Source organism: Frieseomelitta varia, unplaced genomic scaffold, assembly GCF_011392965.1.
Source record: "Frieseomelitta varia isolate USP_RPSP 00005682 unplaced genomic scaffold, Fvar_1.2 scaffold_240, whole genome shotgun sequence".
NCBI classification, from domain to species: domain Eukaryota; kingdom Metazoa; phylum Arthropoda; class Insecta; order Hymenoptera; family Apidae; genus Frieseomelitta; species Frieseomelitta varia.
Genome location: NW_025109969.1, coordinates 92,530 through 116,713, shown reverse-complemented (window position 1 = coordinate 116,713; position 24,184 = coordinate 92,530). Strand labels below are relative to the sequence as shown.

Genomic DNA, 24,184 nt, shown 5'->3' with positions numbered 1-24,184 from the left:
CGTACAAATATTTACGTAGCTACAAAAAACGCTTTTCAAGTTTCTTTCGTGATAAAAAAAAAAAAAAGAAAAAAAGGAAAAAAAAGAAAAAGAAAACTGAAGTATCGTCTTGAAGAAACTCTTTTAAAAGTAAGTCCGATACAAAGCGCTAGAATAGTATAACACGGGCGTCCTGCTTCCTAGGGCCGTCATAAATAGAAACTCCAACAAAATGATATCGCGGAGACAAAACCAAGCGTGCACATAATACACGCCTATGTATGCACGTACGATTACATGCGCGTTTCACTCGCCACGAGGGTGGATCCTTGCATTGAATGTAATTGAAGGGAGTGGGTGTGCCTTGGCAACCGTTTATTTGCATTCGCATTGATGCTTGACGCTCGCTGAAAGATAGACCTATGTGTGTACGCGCGCGCGCGTGTGTGTGTGTGTGTGTGTGTGTCGACGTGTATCAGGGGCTGAAGACGCTAGAAACGTCCAACTTCCGAATGTAATCTGAAAATTCGCGTCGAGATCGATCTCTCGTCTCTGTCGAGCTGAACGCAACGATCTGTTCGTTCCAGAGTGGTCAATCTATAATTTCTGCTGGATATTTCCACAGATTTAAATGAACTTTTCACTTGTATGTACTTTGTTGCATTGTAAAGTTTTTTTTCTTTTTTTAATTTCCGAATGGAAATTTCACGTTTTAATCGCTGGCAGTTCTATTGTTGAATAAAACACGTATACAACGACTCTCGTTAACACTTCTCGAGCAACAAGTTTTACCAGCTAGTTGTACGTTTTGCATTTTGCAAATACGAAATACAATTTTCCATTATTCGAATTTCAAACGTTCGCGCGAATGTTTCAACGCGGTATCTCGAGCGATTACGTTACTCACAGAGTAGTCATTAACACGATCGCCTCCTCTCGATAGTTCAAGGCTGCCTTTGCCTCTTTAAATAGCACCTTGCATCTTGCATCCATGCGTACGTACGCTCTCAAAAAAAAAAAAGAAAAAAATACGCTCGAAATTCCTTTGAAGAGTCCAAACACACGAATATGAAGAAAGAATGTACAGTGTACAGCGAGTAAGTATAGAGACGTGAGGGGGAGAACTGCTTCATAGCTGAAAGAAGAAAGCTGACGACACGTGTATGGACTAAACGAGCTACTGACACTTCACTTCTGATCCACGCTTAACAGCGATTGATGTATCACAAATCCGTCATATGAACCGGGCAGCCAACACATAGGATTCAAGGCCTGCTCTCTTCTGGACCTAAATCACCCGGACCTGCAGCATCATCGCTTTATCTATAGCTTCAGGCTACAAAAGGAGATGGAATGCTGACAATCTAAAAGTCCAAGGAATGAAGAATGACCGATTAATTTGACAAATTTAAGGGGCCAGGGCAGTTTGAAATTTTCAAAGAATCGATTTTTTTTTTTTGTTTTTTCTTTTAAATAGTAGTTTGAAGTCTTAGAAATATGATGCAAAAGGTTCTAGCCTTTAAAACGACTTATTTTCGGGTATAATAATAAATCCGCGGATACAGAATCATTGAATTTGTATCACCGTTTACAGCTTTATGTGATAATAATAAATCCGCGGCTACAGAATCATTGAATTTGTATCACCGTTTACAACTTTAAGCAGTATTATAAAGTGTAAATCGTGTGATTCGAATATTATTACTTTTGGCGAATCGAATATTAGGGGACTTGGATTCAATTTAGTTGTGAACTGTAAGAACTGTGGGCAGCGATATATAAGTGAAAAAAGTAAGTAAAGAATACATGTGAAAAATGACGTTCTGAAACTTTAAATGCGTTATTAAACTAGGTTTTTAGAAACGTTGTGCAAGATATCTCGAAATCTAACCAACCGATTACTGTGAAACTTGACACGTTTAGTGTAACATTTAATATAGATCAACGATCGAACATTTTTTAATTTTTAACAATTTCCAAGAATATAAACAAAACACGTAGAAATTTTTGGTATAAATTCGACACATAGCTACTGTTTTCATAATTTTCGCAAAAATGAAAATGTTGGATCGTCAATCGCTAGAGAATATTGTTTACTTTTGAATTTTTCTCGCCTTTTTGTTGCAGCTAGTCCTGTTTGGCTGGAATCATGCACACCGATAGGCAATGTAAAAAAATGTTATGTAAAAGGATGCCGTCAAAAAAGTTAAACAAGAGCTCACTTTTTTTCTTTCTCAATGTTGCTTTTTATAGTTCATAATGTGTTAAAATAAACCACGAAAGCTGATGTCAATCAAATATGTACTTTTGTTTTACTAGCCCTCCAAAGCATTCGTAGTTTGGTCACAAACTGTCCTGCCTCCTTAAATTTCAGAATATTGTAAGTATAACATCCCTCTATATTAAAAAAAAAAAAATATAGAAATTAAAAATAGACACGTACGTTTTCAAATTTTTTACAACTCAAGCATAGTCCGTAAATAGTTTCAATTGAAAATTAGATAGTAAATTGTGGATTTCGGTGCATTCAGGGCAGAGAGCAACGATGAGTAACTGTTGGAATCTTTAACAGGCAGAACGAGTCTCCATTTAATTTCTACTGCACTTCTTCAATTAAAACGTGACTTAAGAGATCAAGACTATAAACATCAGAGTCGATTTAAGAAAAAAAGAAAAAAAAAAGAAATAACCAGTTCGTCGTTACAACGTTTCCGATTCGAGAATTACTTAAATTACTAAAGCGGGAGTGCTTCACCCTCTACATTTTCAGGTAACGATCAATGTCACGCTAAGGAATTTTTTTTTTTTTTCCATGAATCTGGTAAAGGGTGGACAAAAAAGTTAACGTGTAATTTGAGGGCTGTGCGCATAGGATGCATACGTGTACGTGTAGACGACACAGCGGAGAGAATCGATAAAAACCTTTGTCGATGCACCAGCATATAACAGCACAGTTGCACGGCAATGCATGTTCAAGGCAGTATGGCATTGAATTAACGATATTACGTGACACTCCTTTTTACATCGTGACTGACTGCTCGCGTATAACGTGATAATAACACGACAAATAAAAACGCGATAAATTGTAAAGCTTAAGCGGTGAATTTCGTTCTCGTTTCTGCTCTCGATTTTTTTTTTTTTTTTTTTTTTTAATTTCGTTAACACACTTTGTCGCTGGACCGTGGATTTTCATTGGATTGCATTTATTATTAGAAAAATTTCGTCGCGAGATGAACGCAACGTGAAGAAATACATTTGATACATAAATCAATTTTCTACTGAGACCCTATTTTCTTATCTGTATTCTCAGGAGTGTGAATTTTCATAAAAATCTGTTCATCACCTCGTACTGTGAATCGTAATCGTTAGAAACGAAATAGAATAAAAATAAGAACTAACAAAATTCCAAAAACAGTAAGTTTGTAAGTTAATTGAGTAGACATACGATATTGACTGATAAATAGTGTTACGAATTTCATTAATTGTACTATTATTGTGACTTTCGATACACGTGTTATGTACTTATACTGTGTCAACAGTCAATGTTTAGAACAGTACCTCAACTTCTAATAACTAATAATAATCGGTAGTTTATTACGCTCGAGCTCTAAGGACGAATTAACATAAACATCAAGAATTCGAGCATTGTATCGTAGCATGTGTACACATTAGGCACAAATATTCGTAACACTACTTGTTCGTCAGTCTATTACACGAATGCTCGATTAAATTCATCTTTCATCAATCATAAAATCGTTCGTTCCTATCACAAATCATCGGTCTAATCCTTCGTTAATTCCGACACAACGAACGCGAATAATTCTGATATATTTTTTCAAGGAAATCACGCATATTGCTATATTGTAGGCGAAGCACGAGTAACAGGTGTAGAATCATTACCATTTTCGATAAAATTCCCAATTGATATTAATGTATTCCGTAAAGGAAACAAGAGAAAGCTACCTCTCGTGCAAAACGATTACAAATACAAATATATCTAGAATTCAATTTCATCGCCACCATTTCCTAGAAACGTCTTGGATCTCTATTTGTCAATCAGTTCTGTTTGACTCTCTCGAGAAGAGAAGATCAGACTCAATTTCGTAACATTCAAATTCGCGCCAGAAATATTCAGAGGAAATTAGATTCACAATGTGAATGGTCAAGTTAACGAAGATACGTCGACGTGTGTAAGGTTCCCTGTAATTCGATAAAAACTTAATGCTGGAGGTAAGGCACAGACGTCATCTACTTTGTAGAATTTAAGACACGGTTAGGAAACGGTTGCCAGCGGTAAGTTCCAGCTGGATTAAATTAGAGAGAAACCTACCCCGTTGGTCTTCGTAAGACAACGTCGATTATTATATAAGGCGACATTGCGTTATTCAATGAGAGAGAGAATATATAGAAAATGCATCGAAGAAGAATATCGCGTGCTTAATAAAGAGAGACACGCGATTCCCCCGTTGAATTGACAAGTGAACCCAATTGATCTTCCCGAGCTTGCCCGAGTTTCGCCACGATACTAGAAATAATACATGGCCGTAATATAATTTGAAACCCTGAAATTAATACAGAGGCGTCAAACCGATAATGGGCAATTTTGTTATAGAGAGGTTATGTCTGGATTCGATAAAATTTTAATCTTAAATTTACAGTTTAGTTGCTGATAATTGCTGGTAATATTAAATCGATTACTCTGGCAAATGGCATCGCCACGATACTAGGAATAATATAATTTAAAATGCTGAAATTAATAAAGAGGCGTTAAACCGATAATGGACAATTTTGTTACAGAGAGGTTATGTCTGGATTTGAAAAAATTTTAATCTTAAATTTACAGTTTAGTTGCTGGTAATTGCTGGTAATATTAAATCGATTACTCTGGCAAATGGCATCGCCACGATACTAGGAATAATATAATTTAAAATGCTGAAATTAATAAAGAGGCGTTAAACCGATAATGGACAATTTTGTTACAGAGAGGTTATGTCTGGATTTGAAAAAATTTTAATCTTAAATTTACAGTTTAGTTGCTGGTAATTGCTGGTAATATTAAATCGATTACTCTGGCAAATGGCATCGCCACGATACTAGGAATAATATAATTTAAAATGCTGAAATTAATAAAGAGGCGTTAAACCGATAATGGACAATTTTGTTACAGAGAGGTTATGTCTGGATTTGAAAAAATTTTAATGTCAAGTTTACAATGTAATTGCTGATAGCTGCTGGTAATGTTAAATCGATTACTCTGGCAAATGAATCGCCACGGTACTAGGAATAATATAACTTAAAACACTGAAATTAATAAAGAAGCGTCAAATCGATAATAAACAATTTTGTTATAGAGAGGTTATGTCTGGATTTGAAAAAAATTTAATATCAAGTTTACAATGTAATTACTGAATTGCTGGTAATGTTAAATCGATTACTTTGGCAAATGGCATTGCCACAATACTAGGAATAATATAATTCAAAACGCTGAAATTAATACAGAGACGTCAAACCGATAATGGACAATTTTGTTATAGAGGGGTTATGTCTAGATTCGAAAAAATTTTAATCTTGAGTTTACAGTTTAGTCACTGATAATGTTAAATACTCTTGTATCATCACGATACTAGGAATAACACAACTGTAACATAATTTATAACAAAAAATATATAAGTGAACAGAGATTAGTCAAAATCTCAAACATAGTGGACAATTACGTTACAGTAGATTTCTACGTTATATGTAGATTTGGAAGAATTGTAATCTCAAATAAAACGCACAATTTTTACAATTTAATTGCTGATAGTTACCGATAATGTTAACTCGGCCACTCTCGCAAACGTATCTTTATTCTAATTATAGTTGGAAGGTGCACGTAATTTTGCAGCGATACGCGATAAACTTCTTTAATCATCAGCCACAATTAGAAATTCGGAATCCTACTGTGACGACGGACGACACACTATTGCCAAAACTACACTTTCTCACCTCGAGCATCGCGTTCGACGATACTTATCGAAATAATTGCGACTGATTCACTGCAATCGCCTGTAATTAAAAATCGCGAGAATCGACTTTTACTTTGGTCTAAACGAATGGAAACACTTGGGGAAACGAAAAAGGGAAGATTTCACGGACGAGCTTGCAGCGTGTAGACCGAAATACGAAAATTTATTCGATTTATTTATCGTCCAACCTAGAAACACACTTCTTAAACACAATGTACACGTATACGTCGGCACAGTCTATCGAAATAGGACAAACTATGGAAATTAACTGGAAGCATAAAAATGACGCAGTACCTTCTCTAAAGTAGTGCACACGTCATGTGAATAGGAAACTGCAACGGTAATTCAAGTCCTAAAGTAGATCTGTGTTACGTATCTACCACACGAGGCAAAAACTTCTCCAACAACAAACGTAATCGCAACGGTGTAACTAAGTCCGAGTTTCCTGAATTAAAAACGAAACTTACGTCCGTTTTTATTCAGTTCCCTGTTCTCTGCTTCCACGCGAATTGTCAAACCAGTTGACAAACGCGATTTCATCTTTACATTCATTATTGGTGTACGTATGTAAATTCATAAAATAGTGGAAACGATTCGCTAGAAGAGAATTAAGGTAATTCTCGATCGGATAAGTAACAATTCCGCAAAGTTTTTCGTACGACGTAAAGAATTTTTTCTCCACACTTTCTCGATGGATTTGTTGTCTCTCCTAATTACAAAAAAAAAAAAAAAAAAAAAAAAAAAAAAAAAAAAGGAAAAAACAAAGAACTCTCTCTCGGGCTAATATTCCGCTTAAACGCTACGAAGAACACGTTTCAAAGTAAAAAAGTAAAAAAAATTATAAATTATGTTACAGTTGTGTTATTCCTAGTATCGTGGTGATACAAGAGTATTTTAACATTATCAGTGAAACTAAACTGTAAACTGTATGATTAAAATTTTTTCAAATCTAGACATAACTTCTCTATAACAAAATTATCTATTATCTTTATTAATTTCAAAGTAAAAAAAAAGATGAAAATTGGTCTGCGCTACGTTAAAAATGCGACGTTCGACGCATGCTCCGTTGAGGAATTTGACTTTTTCTCCTTTCATAAATTCGATTGAAAATTAGCATTTTTTTTTCTTTTTTTTTCTTTTCCTTCGTTTGGAAGCGAGGCGAGTAATTCAAAGAGAATAGAAACGGCGAAGCTTTGAAAGGGAGAAAGGCTGGAAACACGCCCCACAGGATAAAGCACGCACTGCGTAGAAACTACCCCTCTACTTCAGTCAACGACGTGCTGGTTCCACGAACGAAAACTGGGTCACCAGCTACGATACTCGAGCTAACTCGTGCCGTGAACTCACTTTCTGTACATGGCATTATATGTACGTGTATACCACCGTCTATGTAACACGGGGGTATAGTTGCTCCTGCAGATGTGTTGTAATAATTTTTCTTTCGTTTCTAGAAGAACGTACGGTGTGCACACACAGTTGTGAATCATCGACAGAATCGCCGATACAATCCATCGATCGATGATTGATGAGATAAACGACAATCGAAGGAAACAACAAGCAAATGGAAATGATAATCGTACATCTATTTAACAGCAAAACGTTCCTTTCTGCGTTGTAATATTTAAATCGTAACAAAATATATTATATTCGTTGGGTTTCGCGTATCTCGATGATGCGAAACGAAAGAGAAAAGGGTTTCACAGGTACGAAACTGTTCACGATGGAGGAATAAAAATTATGCTCGATCGTCGATCGTTTTAATTTAAATCAAACGAATTGATCTTGGCGTGGAATGCGAAAAATTTTCAAGAAACCTCACAGGTGCAATATCCTTTTGTCTCTCGATAAGCAATTTCAATTTCTTCCAATAACTGTACGGTTTTGCTAAACTCGAGTAAGAGTCAGGATTTGACCCACTAACGCGTTCGCGCTTGTAACTAGATCCCTTTTCACTTTCTTCGTAAAAGCACAGTCATAGCAAAGAGTAAACCTCTAGCGATAGGAAGCAACGTCGTGACACGTACTGAATTTGTATATTAATTTTTTGTTCGTACTACATTCCATCTCGTGCAAACGACCGAAACAATGCTTCAATTTTTCCTATCGATCTATGGTATCTCTCTCTCTCTCTCTCTCTCTCTCTCTCTCTCTCTCTCTCTCTGAAGGCTGACAACAATCGCGTACAGTTCACTGAAAGTTTAGATACCAACGTAATTCCGCAAGAGCACAGAAATACGTTCGTGAACGTGATTTATATCGATGACAACATCAAATAAACATAAGCGTGAAGTAATGGAACAAGTCATAGTGTACACGTTTATTAATATTTCTCACGCACATGTACAGCCTCGATCGTTCGAGGCTTAAGGAACGCGATGAAAATTCAGACGAAATAATAATTTCGAATAATTTGCGAACGAATGCGAAAGCTGGTAAAGTAGTTGAAGCAGTATGGCAGAAATTAGAAAATAATTGTACCTCTCGATAATATCTGTCGTTCGGTCTCTTTCGCTCTCGTTTCAATGCCTCTCAAACTGAGATGACGAAAGATACGAGATGGTAAAGCATACGCGGCACATTGATGCTCGGAGAGAGAAGAATTAGCAAAAGGTAAAACGACTCACCAAAATACGTCCAGTGGTGGTCTGTCCAGAAATCAGTTCACCGGCCCAGTCTTTGGCCTCGGTCATAAAAGTCCCCTCGAACTCCTTGCCCTGGCGGCTCGTCTTTTGCTCTTTCTGTTTCGGGTCATTTGGGGCGAACTCGGGTTCCTTGCGACAGCAGAGGAAGGCGAACGCACGCCAGAGGAGTACGATCAGCAGCCCGGCAAGGAAAGTGAAGATGCTCGACAGCAGGAAGCACCACCATTTCCGTTCCTTCAGGCAGTCGTCTACCGGGGGCTGCTCGGTCGTCTCTTCGGTCGTCATTACGGTGGATCTCTGCTGCCCCCGGATCACACATTCACCGGCAGCTGTCACAAGCGGCGGCCAACAGGGCGCTCCTTATGCGCTTCATAATTTCCTGCACTCTGCACGCCTCGCGCTTCGTTGCAGCTTTCAACCACGAACTAGCTTCGCGCAGTTTGCGCCCACTCACCACTACTACTACCGATACCACCACCACCACCACCACCTCCACCACTACCGATAATACCACCACCACCACCACCACCACCACCACCGAACAACCAACCAACCTCCCTTTCTATTTCCTCTATTTTTCTTATCTATTATCTTCCCCCTTGATCTTTTCCTTTTTTCTTTTTCTTTTTCTTTTTCTATATATCGTCTTGCCTTATACTACCAACACCACGTTTCTGTTCCCCTCTTCCTTCGCCTGTTCTTCTTCCTTCCCTCTTCCCTCCTTCCTCCTTCTTCCTCTTCCTCCTCCTCCTCTTCTTCCTTCTTCTCTTTCTCTTTTTCTTGTTTATGCACGCACGCCGCACGCACGCACGACACACGATGCACGCACGACGCACGATGCACGCACGATGCACGCACGCACCGATCACCACCCACCACCCGCCCACCCCCGTAACACACTTATTCTCTCGGGGAGATTATTTTCACCGGTTAGCTGAATCCAGCCAAAGTCCGACTCAATTGCCGCTTCTACTGTCACTGGCTGCTACCCGTCCCCTGGTTTCTACTTGGCCGCTTCTACTGCCACTCGCTCTCTCTCTCTCTCTCTCTCTCTCTCTCTCTCTCTCTCTCTCTCTCTCTCTCTTGCTTCCCTCCCTCTCCTACCGCCGCGCTGCCGCGCTCTCCGGCCAGGTAGCTTCCCCTACACGTAATCTTCTCCTTGTCCTCTTGCCAACCCAAGTCCCTTTTCTTTCCCTCCTTATCTCGTTCGTCACACTCGTTTCTCCCGCCCCCCTCCCCCCCGCCCCCCCGACCGACCCAACGTCTATCTTTTTTTCCTCTTCCTCTTTCTATTCTTCGTTTTCACTTCGCGACACCCTCTTCTTTCTTCACTCTCGCTGCTCGCTCTCCTCCGCTCTCGCTCGTGATCTCGTCCGTTTAATCGCTGTATCCCCCCGTTTCGTTTCGTTTCGTTTCGTTTCGCTCGTCCCTGTTCTAGCTTCCCCTGTCGCGAGAGATGGCTCGACCGATCGCACCCCGCTGGCTTTTCTACATTCGAGTCGACTCTTCTCGTCTTGCGCCTCTTCTCGACGCTTTCTCGGACCAATGAAAGCTTTCGAGTGTTGTCTACTCTTCCCGATCGACTAGCCCCCCCCGATTGCTACTCGGTCCTTTCGCTCGTCGAGATTCTCTTGGCGTACATGTTCTCTCGTCTCTCTCTCGCTCTCTCTCTCTCTCTCTCTCTCTCTTTCTCTCCCTCCCTTTCTCTCCCTCTCTCGCTCTCGCTCTAGCTCACGCTCTCTCTCTCTCTCTCTCTCTCTCTCTCTCTTCCTCTCTTCCTGTGTCTGTCGATCGTTCCCTTCTCGACCGTAGGATCCGCGAGACAATTTTCCAGAACTATCCAGCGCGTTTATCGCGACCGGGGATCAGTGGAAATCGGTCTTGACACGCTCGGCGGCAGCTGATGCCGCCGCCGCCGCCGCTGATGCTGCAGGTAGTTCCAATCTCGAAAGGGGGAGAAACAGAAAACAGGAAAACAACCCACTGACACCACTACGATGATATATACATACGCGTGCGTCCACGTATATACACATACGTACGTGCGTGTGGCTCGATGTTCAACTGTACGTCGACGCGTGTGTATTTTGTACTAAAATTTACCTATACGCGTACACATGTATATTATTAATTACATGTGTGCGTATATTTGCATGTTTGATTTGTATCGTGTACGTGATATGTGTGTACGTGTACCTGTGTAAGTGTTTATGTATGTTCAAAGAGTGTGTATATGGACGCGCGCACGCGCGCGCGCGCGTGTCGTATCTACGTGTATACAGACTTATACACCTAAATAATTTTTAATTTGTGTCGTGTATAATTATGCGCGCGCGCGCGCGCGCGCGTGTATATATATACTTACAAGTATTTGCCCGTGTCACGGATATATGGGTAAGTGTGTCTGGTTTGTTGGTGTACGTGTAATAATATGTATATATGAAGAAATACGTATATAATATGTATATATACTTGTATTTTACGTGTAAATATTATATAGTAAACCCAGATCCATGGATCGTACGCGACGAAACGCGCTTTCGATCACAACGACACGGAAAACCGATCTATCTGTACGCGTGTCCCGCTTTCTTAACCTACTCGACTGTACCACCGACGACGACGACGACGACGACGGCGATGAGGACGACCGAGTGTCCCAACGACCATACCACCGCTCCGCAGCAATCAATACGCAACAATGGACCGGGACCAATAAGCTCAGAGCTTTTCCTGACGTAGACGCACGCTCCGTTGCTACAGTCTATCCCCCCACCGTGTCCCCTGTTCTACTAACCGAGCTTATCGCCAGAGGACGCCGCCGAACATCGCTGCGCCAAAACAGATCTAACCCCTGTCGTAGCAACTGTTCGTAGCTCGCTACAACGATAAATTATGCAGTCGGTTTGTACCGTTACTGCGTACTTCTTTTCGTACTTTTATGTTGTTCCTGACGTTTTGATCTCTCGCGCTCCAGCCTCCTGCATTTTACATTCGAATTTTAGATTTGGAGTATCCGCAACCGTGTCACCGTGGAAATTTTATTAAACGCGTTATTGCGTTTCCTCGCGCGACACAACTTTTGTCGAGTATCGAGGAAACCTGTCGCATTTTCTGTCGATGAAACTTCGCGATAATTGCAACAGCCAAGAGATTGATTTTTGTTGACATTTACTGTAATTTGTCGCAATCTTGTTATTCCGTTTCTCCTGTTTCTTTCAGAGTGTTTTACAATGGAGTTTATGAACTTGTTTTTATTTAGTTATTAATATTCGTAATTGCAATGACTGAAAACAAAACGAGATGTATTACCAAACAATTGTGATAGAAAGAATACTAATGAATATGTAACAGTATTAAATATTACAAAATGTCTAAATCAAACGTTTACTTACTATAAGTCAAATTATTATATATAATTTGCTCAAGAATTAATTTTTAAATGAAATTTATGAGAAATATTCTCAGGATGCAATTTAAACAAATAATTTTAGAACATAGTGTATACAAGTACTGATTTTACATTATATTAATAAAAGTATATTCAAAAAAGCAATTTAATGTTTTTTATTCAGCTTTTATTAATCTTTCCTCTTTCTTATTTCCTATAATATATATTATTTATTAATATAATATTAATAACAATAAATTATAAACTTTATAGCGTCAGCTTACAGCAAGCTGCTCATTTTGCTTACCTTACATGAAATTTTAATTTTGCACAAATATATGTGTGCATATTTTAATAAAGATAAAATATAAATAATAAAAATAAATTCATCATTTTATATGGTTTATCATTCGTATTTAAATCCCCCTTGTATACAAGGTAGCATGATAATCTCCATAGTATCCAACCGATGGTTGTGAACAATTGACTTGTAGGTTATGTACTCAGCTTCAATTTTCGTTAACTAAACAAAAAGCAAATTAAAGGAAGTATGTGCGATTGTGTATACTCTGTACATATACTGTTGCACATTGATATATTGCAATCTATAAGATAAAATAAAATAGACGTAATTTAAAGATAATAGATACACATAAAATCAAACATGTCAGAAGAAAAGGCCGAAAGGTATTATTAGACTCTCATATTCATACATGTATAATATATAAACAAGGAGATTATAATGTCAGAAATAAGTTTTCTATATGCTTGATTCAATTTAAAAATACTTGCTCCAAATCCACATAACAAAAGAAATATTTTTGAGGTTATAAACTGTTATATTTTATGTAAATGTACTTTAAGTTACATACAAATGTATTTTTTATAGTCCAATCGATAAAGTAGATGGAACACAAATTGAATCTATTGACGATAAGATAAAAACAAAGCACGATGATAAAAGTAAACAAAAACATAAACCAGAAGAAAACACTGAGAAACCTAATGGCCGAACAAATAATAATGAAGCTGGAAATTGTTATTGGTAGTTGATTTAAATTTTATACTAGAATAGGTAATAAGAAATCAAGCATGTATCAATGATTTACTCTTTCAGTGGAAAGGAAAGAAATCTTAATATTATAGAACTATTATGTGCTAGCTGTTCAAGATGGTATCATGAATCTTGCATTGGTTATCAACTGGGTAAATTAGTACCTTTTATGATGAATTATATATTTATGTGCAAGAATTGTTCTCCAACTGGTTTAGAAAGTTTCAAAAAGAATCAAGCACGTAAGAATAGATTTGAATAGTAACTATAATGTATAATGAAGAATTGAAATTTTAACCAAGGACTTAAAGGAACTTGACTTTTCTAGCATTTCCACAAATGTGTGTGACAGCAATAGCAAATTTACTACAAATGTCTCAAAAAGAAAATGAACAAAGAACGTTTTTTCATAAAGATAAAGATATAATTCCTTTTATTGAATGTCATTGGGATAGTATGACTACAATGCCACGCAGAGTAACCCAATCTTGGCATGCAACAGTAAGTCAAAACTACAATTAAATAATTTATTTAATTAAATATAATTATAATTATAAAAATAAGTGACATTTTTCAAATTGAGAATAATTACATATTACATAATTATTCTTAATTACATGTTCTTAAAAATTATTTTATATTCAGAAACAAAAATGACTAATATTTTAACATATTTAACATATAACAGATACACAGAGCACTATTGAAAGATGTTGGAACATTATTCACTATTGATGAAAATAGTTCAGATGGACAGTTATTTGGACTTATATGTTCTGACCTTCAAATGATTAAACCAAATTATGAAGCAATGATTAAAGGTGGTCATTTAAAAGTAACTGAAATGGGTGTTCAGCATGTTGGTAAGTTTAGTTATGAATCATGCATTATGTACTGAAGCAGAAAATATAGCTCTATCAACAAATTCAACATTATAGTTACTTATAGTTCTTATTTTTTTTAGATCACTGCATATTCCTAGTGATGTATTCATATCTGTTTTTATCTACAAATGCTTAATAGTTAGTTTTTTCTGTTTTGTTTTAGTTACTTCTTATCTTATCAAGATATCAATCAGTATCATGTTATCATACAACAATCTGCTTAATCGTAGAATGTCTATGACTTAAATAGGTTACGTTATTTAATAAATTCTACGTTGTAATTCGTGTTCTCAATATATAGTAAAAGGCTGTTGTAGTTTAGACTGATGGTTTAGACTGATAGTTTGTAAAGTTGTACATTTCAAATCTTATTTTACGTTATGCCTCTATGCAATTTTATATTTTCTATCATGATATATCAATTAATTAAATAATATTACGTAATTAATAAACATAAATATGGCATATACAGTACCACTTAGTGGTGGTTTTCGTGGACGCAATGCGAAACGTAAGTTTCCGGGAGAAGGGGCAGGTACAGGACCTGGCAAAAAGGGTAGAGGTTCTGATATGACAGCTCCTAAATTACCTGCTCATGGATATCCTCTTGAACATCCTTTCAATAAAGATGGCTATCGATATATTCTTGCTGAACCTGATCCTCATGCACCTTTCAGACAGGTTTGTAATCATAATGTATTGTGATTTATCATTTTATAATTCTGCTTTATTGTGAAATTCATCAACATTATTTAACAGGAATTTGATGAAAGCAGTGATTGGGCTGGAAAACCTATTCCTGGCTGGCTATATAGAGCATTAAGTCCAAGTACTGTTTTACTTGCTTTACATGATCGAGCACCACAGCTTAAAGTTTCAGAAGACAGACTAGCAGTAACTGGAGAAAAAGGCTATTGCATGGTCAGAGCAACTCATAGTATGTCAAAATCATAATTTATCATATCAGTTCTTTCATTGCATCAAAATAAGTATAAATTAAATCATTAAGAAATAAAATGTTTTTCTGTATATATATTTTATATATTATTTACATTGCTTACTCTTTAGATGTATGTAGAGGTACATGGTACTGGGAAGCAACTATTGAAGAAATGCCAGAAGGATCAGCTACAAGACTAGGATGGGGTCAGGAATATGCCAATTTACAAGCTCCACTTGGTTATGATAAATTTGGATATTCTTGGAGATCCAGGTACGATTCAATAAAACAACTTCAATATAGAACAATATTTGTCATGAATTTCTAATTACAATTATTAACAGAAAGGGTACACGCTTCCATGAAAGTAGAGGTAAACATTATAGTAATAGTTATGGAGAAGGAGATACATTAGGATTCTTAATAATTTTACCTGATGCACACGATGCTTCACATTTACCAAACACTTATAAAGATCGGGTAAGGATTAAATGTATGTTCGTTTATTATATTTTCATGTGTATTTCATAAATCAATTGTTTATAAATTAGCCCCTAGTAAAATTCAAAAGTCATCTATATTACGAGGAAAAAGATCAAGTACCTGAAGCGCTTAAGGCCCTGAAACCACTACAAGGAAGTAGAATTATATTTTACAAAAACGGAGTAAATCAAGGTGAAGCATTCATTGATATTAATAAAGGAGCTTATTATCCCACAGTTTCTATCCATAAAAGTGCTACAATTTCTGTTAATTTTGGACCTAATTTTAAATGTCCTCCTACTGATATTATATTTAGAGGGGTATGTATAGTGTAATAAAAATTAGAGATTATGTTACTTAATACAACCTTTCATGATTTATATTTGAATTTATATTTTGTAGATGCATGACAGAGCAGAAGAAACAATAGCAGAACAATCCATGGCTGATATTCTCTATTTCACTGAAAATGAGGGAAAATTAAGACTAGATACTTTTGCTTTATGACATTAATGTATCTTTTTATTTTTTTTTTTAATTACCTTTAGTTCTGATTGAGTGTTATCAGTAATTACATTAATATGAATTTTAAAGTTTATAATTATTTTATTTTAATTTCCTTAATTGTATACAACTATCATGTAAAATGAAATTAGAATTTTAAAAAATTCATCTAATGCGAGATACGTGTGCGCCGTTTGGAATTTGCACATTTGAAAATTGATATTGATTTGAATTTTTGAGATTTACTTTCCAAAACCTCCTCTACACGGTGGACTTGGAGTTATGGTATTTTCATTTTTCCATTGATCAGGTGTTTTTGCCTTTATAAATAAATGGCAAACGTTTATATTTAAATTTCTACTAAACTTTTTACATATCAAAATATTTTTATAATACTTACTACAATTGATAATGCATGCACATTACATTTTAATTCGTCGTTCAATAATTTATTTATCATTCGATGGCGCTAAATCAATAAAAGATTTAACTTTTCAAATATATATAGTGATAAGCAGTACATTTCTATAGTTCGTTCAATGAGTCAAGGCTGTTAATGTATGGCTGCAATGCCATTTAACTCAAATGTGAGTGTTGTTATAATTCTTAGATAACAAGGACACTAAGGACACCTACTTATGAACTGATTCTGATATAAACAAATGATAAATGACGATAAGCAATAGGCCTTTCTCATGTGCTTTGTCACATGGACGTTTTGTTTAGATCTGATGCCTCAATTTGAATGAACTATAGCTTTTTTTTAAATATACTTTATACAAATAAATTTATTAGGATCTACCTACTAAAACCTCTTATTTTTATTTTATTTAAAGTTTTTAAATTTCTTACCTCAATTAGTGATATGTCTTTGAACTTATCAGAAACAACAATTACTTTAAAATGTGTTTCAGATCCTTTCGGAACATTATGCATATATGACTCATTTATAATTTCAATATAAGATGGATTTAAAGAATCTGTCAATTTTTCCTTTATTGAAAATTCTACTGGATTATCTGTTTCTTTGTTGAAAATTTTACTGGACATTTTTCTAACTAAAATTGATGTGTTCCTATAATCTATAACCAAATACAATTGTATATGTATTTCAGAGTATTTCTACATTATATATAGTAAATTATTTTTTAATCAATAATCAAAATATTGTATTTGTAATTGCAAATGAATTTCGTAACACCATTCAAGAATATATGTATCTAACAAAATACAGAGATATAACCTCTACTTGTATAAATCAATATATTACGAGCAAAAAGAAAAATATATTGACGTTATTATGCTGTAAAACATGTCACTCACTTTTTTCCAATATTACCGCTATATTATACATTTATTAAGTTATATTTCTTTGAACAGAGAAATTATTGAAACCTTTTTAGTTACGATCACATGATGAGTAAATCTTTTAATCAGACATCCATATGTACGTACATACATATATGATGCTTGAAAAATACACATGTACATGGAATGTTTTGCAAATATTACGTTCTACTCATTACTCTACGAGTATATTGTTCTCAGATATAATTTTTTTAAAACTTTCTTGAGCTGCACGTTCTTTCCAAAACTTTATTTTTCGTACCAATTACCATGATCGTTCTCTATCCATTTTGTATTGTTGAATAAAATTTTTCTACTCTGAATTTTCTTTTTAAATCTGCGTCCTAGTCTACCTGTTATGTTTTTGTTTCGTTTTTTGATTTAGTTACACATTTGAAAGAAAAGTATCATATATTACTATTTATTATCTGTGAAGAGAATAAAACTATCAAATTCATAATGAACTTAACTCTTATTTTTTGATTTCGGGACAAAGGAGAAAAGCAGTAAACAGTAAGGTTATTAAAGTAAACAAATGTTTAAATAACAATTGAAATATTTTAAGTGATGTAATTACGTATACACGTAATATATCCTTTTGAATACTTCTTTATTTGATAATGTTGTATTCAGACAAATTCACGAGGAAAGATCCAAGCTGCGGCAAAAAATTTACAATACAAGTTTTGAACAATAGTTATCAAGTGACTAGGTGACGGAAGCAGTTCCATCAGTATTTCATCGTTTATAATAGTCGTAGGCACATTATTGATCCTTAAACTATTCGCATCGCCTTCAAACATTATGCCATCACATTCATGATAAACAAACAATGCAATAATATTATTTACATTCTAAAAAGTTACGATAAAGGAATTAAAAGATCGAGCCATAAAGGAACGTTGATGCAATTTTATTCGTTACCATCTACTGAAAAGTAACGTATTTTTTTTTTTTTTTCTTTATTTTATATACATTTATATATTTTTTTTTTGTTTTGTTTTGTTTTGTTTGTTCGTTTTACTTCGAATTATAAATTATCGATCGCATAAAACTGCAGGTGCAAAAAATACGTTCAACAAAAAATCAAATAGCTTCATTAAAATACAAAACGTGGTACATTATACAATTCCTTTGTTTAGTTGATCAATGACCACGATTAATCAATTCAAAGACAAAGTATTGCTTGATACAACAATACAATTAAAATACCATATTAGTACGTAGTATGAGCTCAATATGAGCTGTTGAATAATATTAAGAATCTTAAATTGGCCTATGTTACAAGTATACAACGAAATGCCAAGTAATTTTCCATTTTGAAAGCTCACTGAATGAATTTGATTCGACGTAATCTTTTCCGTTTACTAGCATTCTTTCGTTCTCCGTTCTTTCCCTGTATAAATTGCACAAGAGTAAGGATTCCCAAATTACATGTACAAAGAAAACCTCGGGATCATTTACTTTAACGGTCGGCCATTATAAGAATTAAAAGTAATTTCATACTTTTACTGCTTTATACATCTATTTACATGTACAACAGAGCTGCCAAACAGGGTGTAAGAAGAAAAAAGATTTTGGCAATTCTGAGGGTTATAAAATTTCAGGTTTTGTTGCATTATTCGTGAAAAAAACGTATTCAAGAAAAGCTACGAGGTAACTCGTGTTGTCGTACTCTTTACGTTTCAGTCTCATAGAATTCTTGACGCCATTGTCCTGTGTGTCAAAGCCTAGTGACTTTTAATCTTTCGCATAGTCGAATAATTAGATACGCGAGACAGCTGTTTCGAACTTTTTCTTCGCTTCGATCCACAGCATCTTATTATTAAAATATCCAACGATAAAACAGCACAAAATCTATGGTGATAAAATTTTTCTTCTCCCTCTATATATCTCCGTAAATATTGCTATATTATTTCATGCAATTACGATCCAGCTGATCGCTTTTTCAATGTATCGTGTTTTTCACAAGAATACGTAACATCAGAAAAGGATAGATCGTCCGGAAAGGCATCTTTAGGCACTTTTTTTGATATGTATGCACATTTCGCGAGAACTATAAACTTTCTTTTGTTTTCCACAGTTTCTTTTGAAATTTCCTACTAAATGTATTCGCTTATATAAATAAATACATTTTTTCTTGATCATTTTTTTCTTTTTTCTTTTTTTTTTCTTTTTTTTTTTTAATAAACTATCCCATTGCGCGTTCGTTACCTTTTGCATTCGTCACTCATATCGTCTCTATCTTTCTCGGTATAACTATTATCTTACATAGAGGAAAGCATCGATTACTAAGGAAAGTTTGTAAAAATACAGACAACGGCGCGTTAACGTTGATCGTCAATAGACATAAATTGTTTTTAGTTGTTCCTTTAGCTCAGGAGGAATGGCACAAGTCTCCGACTCCGGCTTCCTTTTTACCAAGCGACGCCAGCGCCCCCCAATATTCTTGCGGAAGCCCTTTGCAAATCCAGACCTATCCGACGGCAGTGCGTGTACAAGAGTATCCTAAAATGAAACACAATAACACATACAGTTAAGTATCCTTTCAATTTCACCATTTTATCATAAATTGACTAACGCACACTAACCAGCAGGCCATTTTAACACTTTGAAAATTTATTATATGGAACATTTTCTTCGAGACAATTTGAAACGATATCTTTTTTAGCAAGAAGAGCTTTGATGATGAACTATCAAGAGTAGTTTGTGCTTTGGAAAAAAATTGTTCATCATCATAAAAGTTATGTAATCAAGAGAACACAGCTTTGTTTAACAATACAATAGAACTAGGGAGTTTTGATGTGTTGGACATTCAAAGCTTTTTTATTGAATGTCATCTAATGACAGATTGAATTTGGCGTGTAATATGTATTTCTTCCTATCACTCCCAATTTCATAATGTAATGTATTACACTTCGTAATTGTAACATTCACATTTGTATTATCATGTTATATTGAATAATATGCCTGGAATGACTTACAAGACATAACGATTTAAAGATACAAGCAATAATTTAAGAATCATTTGCTTGTTCTGTAAATGCGTTTGATTATTTCAACTTGCAGAAAAAAAAGAAGAAAAAGAAAAAATAATCACACTGAAACTCCACGGTTTTTTTTTCAATTCCGCCAGTTTATTTTGCGTCTCGTATTGTTGGATTCGACGGTTTCAATCTTCAACAAACCTCTCGCCGACAGTCGAAATTTATCGCCTTCGACTTTTAGATGTCGCGCCGCTTATAAAATATGCAATAGCGGTGTCGTAGCTGAAGTACACGAGCAACAGAGTAAGGCCACACGAGACTTACAACTTACGATATACATAATACGCAGCAATATTAGAGTGATCTATGAAGCATGGAAATAGTCGAGAACGCATCGACCAGACTGAAAAAGCAGGATACGTCGTGTATCCGGGTGTGATGTTACGAAACCGAGCGAGCTGGGTCCAGGGCTAGAAGCATAAATGAGACAGAGACAGAGACAGAGACAGAGAGAGAGAGAGAGAGAGAGAGAGACAGAGAGAGAGAGAGAGAGAGAGAGAGAGACTACACGTACACGTACACGTGTATTATCCACAAGTAAATTTTAATCAATTTACAAAAATATGCAAATTAATCTGTCGATCAAAATAGTTCTTTTCTTTGGATTTCTCAGGCTCAAGACGATACAAGAAGAATCAAATTACCGTGATTCGTTAATTGAAAAATATTTCATCAAAATATTCGGATACCTTTGAAACGCGTGTGCGAAGAGGAAGCGAACGAGAAAATTGTTGGGATCAAGAGATAAAGTAAGATGACCAGATATAGATGGCGCGAGCAGAGGAAACTACGGATCCGCTCCGTGCCTCGATCGACATTTAGAAAACCGACTCGGAAGACAAAAAAGGTCGGGAATGAAAATATCGATATACCGGTGCGCCTCGCCGCCGCAGAATCGCGCAGGAATATTGCCAATATCGTCAAGGAGAGACGCATTATTTTGCCGTCTATGAGACAGCTGCACCCTATGCTCGGAGTCCTGTTGCTGCCTGGCAAAACGGTCGTGGCCGCCCACCTACGCTAAATTTAGAGCCAGCCAGAGGGGCAAAAGCGGGTTTTTAGGCGCGCCTATGCGTTCAAAACACCAAACATAGTGGCTTTCGCGGTTTGCTGCCAGATGGGAAAAACTCCTCAACGTCGCGACACTACCGTCCACATAGTTGACCACAATGAGCGCCAATAACGATAACCGTTGTATTACACGTATACGTATAATGATCATTCACGATCACAATTTCTATTTCCATGCTTTATAGATCACTCTAATCATATTGCTGCGTATTATGTATATCGTAAGTCTCGTGTGGCCTTACTTCAGCTACGACACGGCTATATTGCATATTTTATAAGCTGCGCGATATCTAAATCAAATAAACATATTTTTAAAGAGATATCAATAAAATTGTCTTGATATATAAAATTAAGGATAATAATTGATGGAAGCGAGATGTTTGTCGCGACAAGGGAACTTTTACAATAGGTTGGCAAGGTTAGGAAGAAAATATGATTGATGCGACGGAGCCAGTTCATTCGAGAAAAATTGTAAAATAATGTATATGAAAGTTGGACGATAAGTGCGGTATTAGTAATGGATGACATTAGCAGTTGCCTTATTACTCAACGAGTTCAAATATTGAAGTGCCTTTTCTCGTGTGAGCTACGATTGGCATATACATATATGCAAATTACACGAACAAAGATCGTTAAGTATCGCCGTTATAAAACTAACGAACACAACGAGGATTCACACACGGAATAAAGTTCAGCTACTGTCGTCAACGTTACTGTGCCTCTACTACATTATTTTAAATATACCGACAACCGAGGTCGACACCGATGTGTTTCCGAAAAAGATCCGTATCGAGACACGTGACAATGGTCAAAGCGTGCTTCACACAATTCTAATTGCACGAGCATGATACTTTAAAAAAGCTCAATCTTATCTTACTTCCGCAAAGGACAGGTTTGTCCAAGTATCTTATATCACGAGCACAGAAACTTGTGTCATTTTTTTTATTGCCCGGGCGATTAGATTAAATCTATGATGAAGCTAATTTAAAATTTCCAATTCAGGGAAAACGTATGTAGAGAAACGTGACACGAAAGAAACATATAACTTTTAAAATGTATTCTCTGCAATAAACGCAATATTCATTTTCATACTCGTTACACAGTGCTAATGAAACTATATTCACAAGAGAATTTTCACTACGGCAAGTATGTTCAAATATACTTTCGCGAGCCGCTATATACCACGCGTGTCGTATATATCTGAAGTCTAGTTATTCGATCCCACGATTGAAATTCGAACGAAACTCGGTGGTAAATATAGAAACGGTTACGGCTATTCTTGAACGAGATACGTAATGACGTTATAGTATAATGGAAACGGTTAAGAAAAAGAAAAAAAAGAAAAGAAAAAAAAAACCTAGGAAAGATATATAGGAAAGCAGCAGAGATTTACCGGTAAGTGGAGCATGAAACTGAAACATTACGTGTCATAACGGCAACAAAGCATGGTAGAAGCGGCAACGTAGCCGATTGTGTTTGGGATTTTTCTGGCGGCGAGCCTCGGACCGAGCCTCGACCTTACAACTCGTTTGCCAGGCCGTCTACTCGTATGCCTCGTCCTTGGACAATCGATAGCGCCATCAACTATTATTAATAACTACAATTTTCAAAGGTCTTACCAAGTATATCCTGGAGTACGACCAGATATATCTCTCGCCAGTTACAATATATTATGTATAGCCGTATGTATTACGTATTGCACGAGCTTTCATAATTTCATGAATGTAAATTTCAGTAAATCGCGAGACGTATCGTGAAATTATTAATATAGAATACGGCTATAGTATCATATGTATATACATATGTATGTATATTTAATGTACGTACGTGTAATCGTTGTCTTGTTTATAACATAGTCGTATACATGTATACGTAGATATAGTCAACAAATGAATATGTACGTGACGTTCCCCTTCAAATATTAGTTATCGAATTACGTTAATATTTGACGATTTAAAGTTTGTTATAAAATACTAACTAGTCGATTCAAAGATTTAATTGACCACTTCCGAATTCCCCGTTCTCCGAATTGAATAATTATACGAATTGATTTTCCACCGGAGGAAATAATGTAAATTTTAATACTACCGTATCACAAGGAAACGAAAGAATAGTAATATGTATATATACATACGTAAGATCGATCAGTTCTAGAATACACGAAGTATAGACATGGCAACTACAATATAGCTACCGTACTATCAAGCGTCCATCGTTCAAGCCATTTTTTATTATACTTTTCGGAATTAATACATCTTAACCCATAATTACGTTACTCGATAACATCCTCGACCTATCCCTCGTTTAATCTTATCCACTAAAACGTGGAACAAGTTTTCGCGCGGCACGGCAAAGCTAATTCGATAAAAAGAAAAGAAAAAAAAAAAAAAAGAAAGGACCATTAACTCAAGTAACGTACGAGTGATCCTGGCAGGCAGAGTACGTGTAAACCAGTAAAATCTGGTAATACTGGCTCTACTGGTTAGCCGTAGCCAACGTAAGTATAAAGAGAAGAATATAGACGAAGTCAGAAGGGAGAAGAGCTTTTTAACACTAGAACTACCAAAGTGATCGAAATGACTAATTTATAATTTTCCATGGAAATCTCACAAATATTTACAGCAGTGAGTATTTCATACTCGAGCGGCTTTCAATATAAAATATATTGATAGAAGCTTGTATCCTCTATATTGAATTATTAACTTTCTCTCGTATCTGGCGCTTGAAATTTCTTTGCTATGAATATTATACTTTTTCGTCGGTAGTACTACTGTCAATTTCCTTCCCTCGCGATTGCAAGCTCCGAGGATTGAAAACGATGGGAGCAGAATGAAAAG

The 24,184-nt window shown here is 35.8% G+C and overlaps 4 protein-coding genes and 1 long non-coding RNA gene across 14 annotated transcripts in view; 1 reads left to right on the top strand and 4 right to left on the bottom strand.

The window, feature by feature from the left end:
- LOC122527954 (calcium-activated potassium channel slowpoke) overlaps nucleotides 1–9,151 on the bottom strand; it is a 137,288-nt gene extending 128,137 nt beyond the window's left edge. For 5 of the 6 annotated variants that reach the window (XM_043652578.1, XM_043652579.1, XM_043652580.1 and 2 more), the window contains exon 1: nucleotides 8,609–9,150. In XM_043652578.1, coding sequence (XP_043508513.1) covers nucleotides 8,609–8,911 — 303 coding nt within the window. In that variant the 5' untranslated portion in view covers nucleotides 8,912–9,150. Of the gene's footprint in view, nucleotides 1–8,608 lie in introns of all 6 variants that reach the window. The other variant, XM_043652575.1, reaches the window with a different exon arrangement.
- A 95-nt stretch (nucleotides 9,152–9,246) lies between these two features.
- On the bottom strand, nucleotides 9,247–12,071 carry LOC122527959. The gene is made up of 2 exons (XR_006306463.1): nucleotides 10,992–12,071; nucleotides 9,247–10,729 (listed from the first exon to the last, which is right to left on the bottom strand). It is a non-coding gene; the product is annotated as an uncharacterized LOC122527959 (long non-coding RNA).
- A 395-nt stretch (nucleotides 12,072–12,466) lies between these two features.
- On the top strand, nucleotides 12,467–15,974 carry LOC122527955 (set1/Ash2 histone methyltransferase complex subunit ASH2). Of its 2 annotated transcripts, none has more exons than XM_043652582.1 (11): nucleotides 12,467–12,704; nucleotides 12,907–13,062; nucleotides 13,135–13,313; nucleotides 13,400–13,572; nucleotides 13,760–13,934; nucleotides 14,428–14,636; nucleotides 14,715–14,892; nucleotides 15,024–15,168; nucleotides 15,240–15,375; nucleotides 15,447–15,698; nucleotides 15,781–15,974. In XM_043652582.1, exons 1-11 carry the CDS (start codon nucleotides 12,682–12,684, stop codon nucleotides 15,883–15,885), a joined length of 1,731 nt encoding a protein of 576 aa, XP_043508517.1. In that variant the 5' UTR covers nucleotides 12,467–12,681; the 3' UTR covers nucleotides 15,886–15,974. The 2 variants fall into 2 exon arrangements, with proteins under 2 accessions (XP_043508517.1, XP_043508518.1); XM_043652583.1 differs by having other exon boundaries at nucleotides 15,447–15,570; nucleotides 15,781–15,873.
- LOC122527958 (bolA-like protein DDB_G0274169) lies at nucleotides 15,194–17,665 on the bottom strand. 2 transcript variants are annotated; one of them, XM_043652589.1, is made up of 5 exons: nucleotides 17,206–17,665; nucleotides 16,735–16,964; nucleotides 16,283–16,351; nucleotides 15,921–16,202; nucleotides 15,194–15,841 (listed from the first exon to the last, which is right to left on the bottom strand). In XM_043652589.1, the coding sequence occupies exons 1-4, from the start codon at nucleotides 17,234–17,236 to the stop codon at nucleotides 16,125–16,127; spliced, it is 408 nt and encodes a 135-aa protein (XP_043508524.1). In that variant the 5' UTR covers nucleotides 17,237–17,665; the 3' UTR covers nucleotides 15,194–15,841; nucleotides 15,921–16,124. The 2 variants fall into 2 exon arrangements, with proteins under 2 accessions (XP_043508524.1, XP_043508525.1); XM_043652590.1 differs by having other exon boundaries at nucleotides 16,052–16,202.
- A 102-nt stretch (nucleotides 17,666–17,767) lies between these two features.
- Nucleotides 17,768–24,184, bottom strand: part of LOC122527957 — a 47,246-nt gene continuing 40,829 nt past the window's right edge. For all 3 annotated transcript variants that reach the window (XM_043652585.1, XM_043652588.1, XM_043652586.1), the window contains one exon: nucleotides 17,768–19,737. In XM_043652585.1, the coding sequence (XP_043508520.1) occupies nucleotides 19,570–19,737 (168 nt within the window). In that variant the 3' untranslated portion in view covers nucleotides 17,768–19,569. The remainder of the gene's footprint in view (nucleotides 19,738–24,184) is intronic.

Excerpts from the sequence above, each read along its gene's own strand:
- LOC122527955 (XM_043652582.1), top strand. The coding sequence starts at position 12,682 with ATGTCAGAAGAAAAGGCCGAAAG. Across the intron at positions 13,314-13,399 it reads TTTCAAAAAGAATCAAGCAC|CATTTCCACAAATGTGTGTG; the intron begins GTAAGAATAGAT and ends TGACTTTTCTAG. Across the intron at positions 14,637-14,714 it reads CTCATGCACCTTTCAGACAG|GAATTTGATGAAAGCAGTGA; the intron begins GTTTGTAATCAT and ends ATTATTTAACAG.
- LOC122527958 (XM_043652589.1), bottom strand. The coding sequence starts at position 17,236 with ATGTATAATATAGCGGTAATATTGGAAAAAA. Across the intron at positions 16,965-17,205 it reads AGCGGTAATATTGGAAAAAA|ATTATAGGAACACATCAATT; the intron begins GTGAGTGACATG and ends ATTTGGTTATAG. Across the intron at positions 16,352-16,734 it reads AAGACATATCACTAATTGAG|CGCCATCGAATGATAAATAA; the intron begins GTAAGAAATTTA and ends TTATTGATTTAG.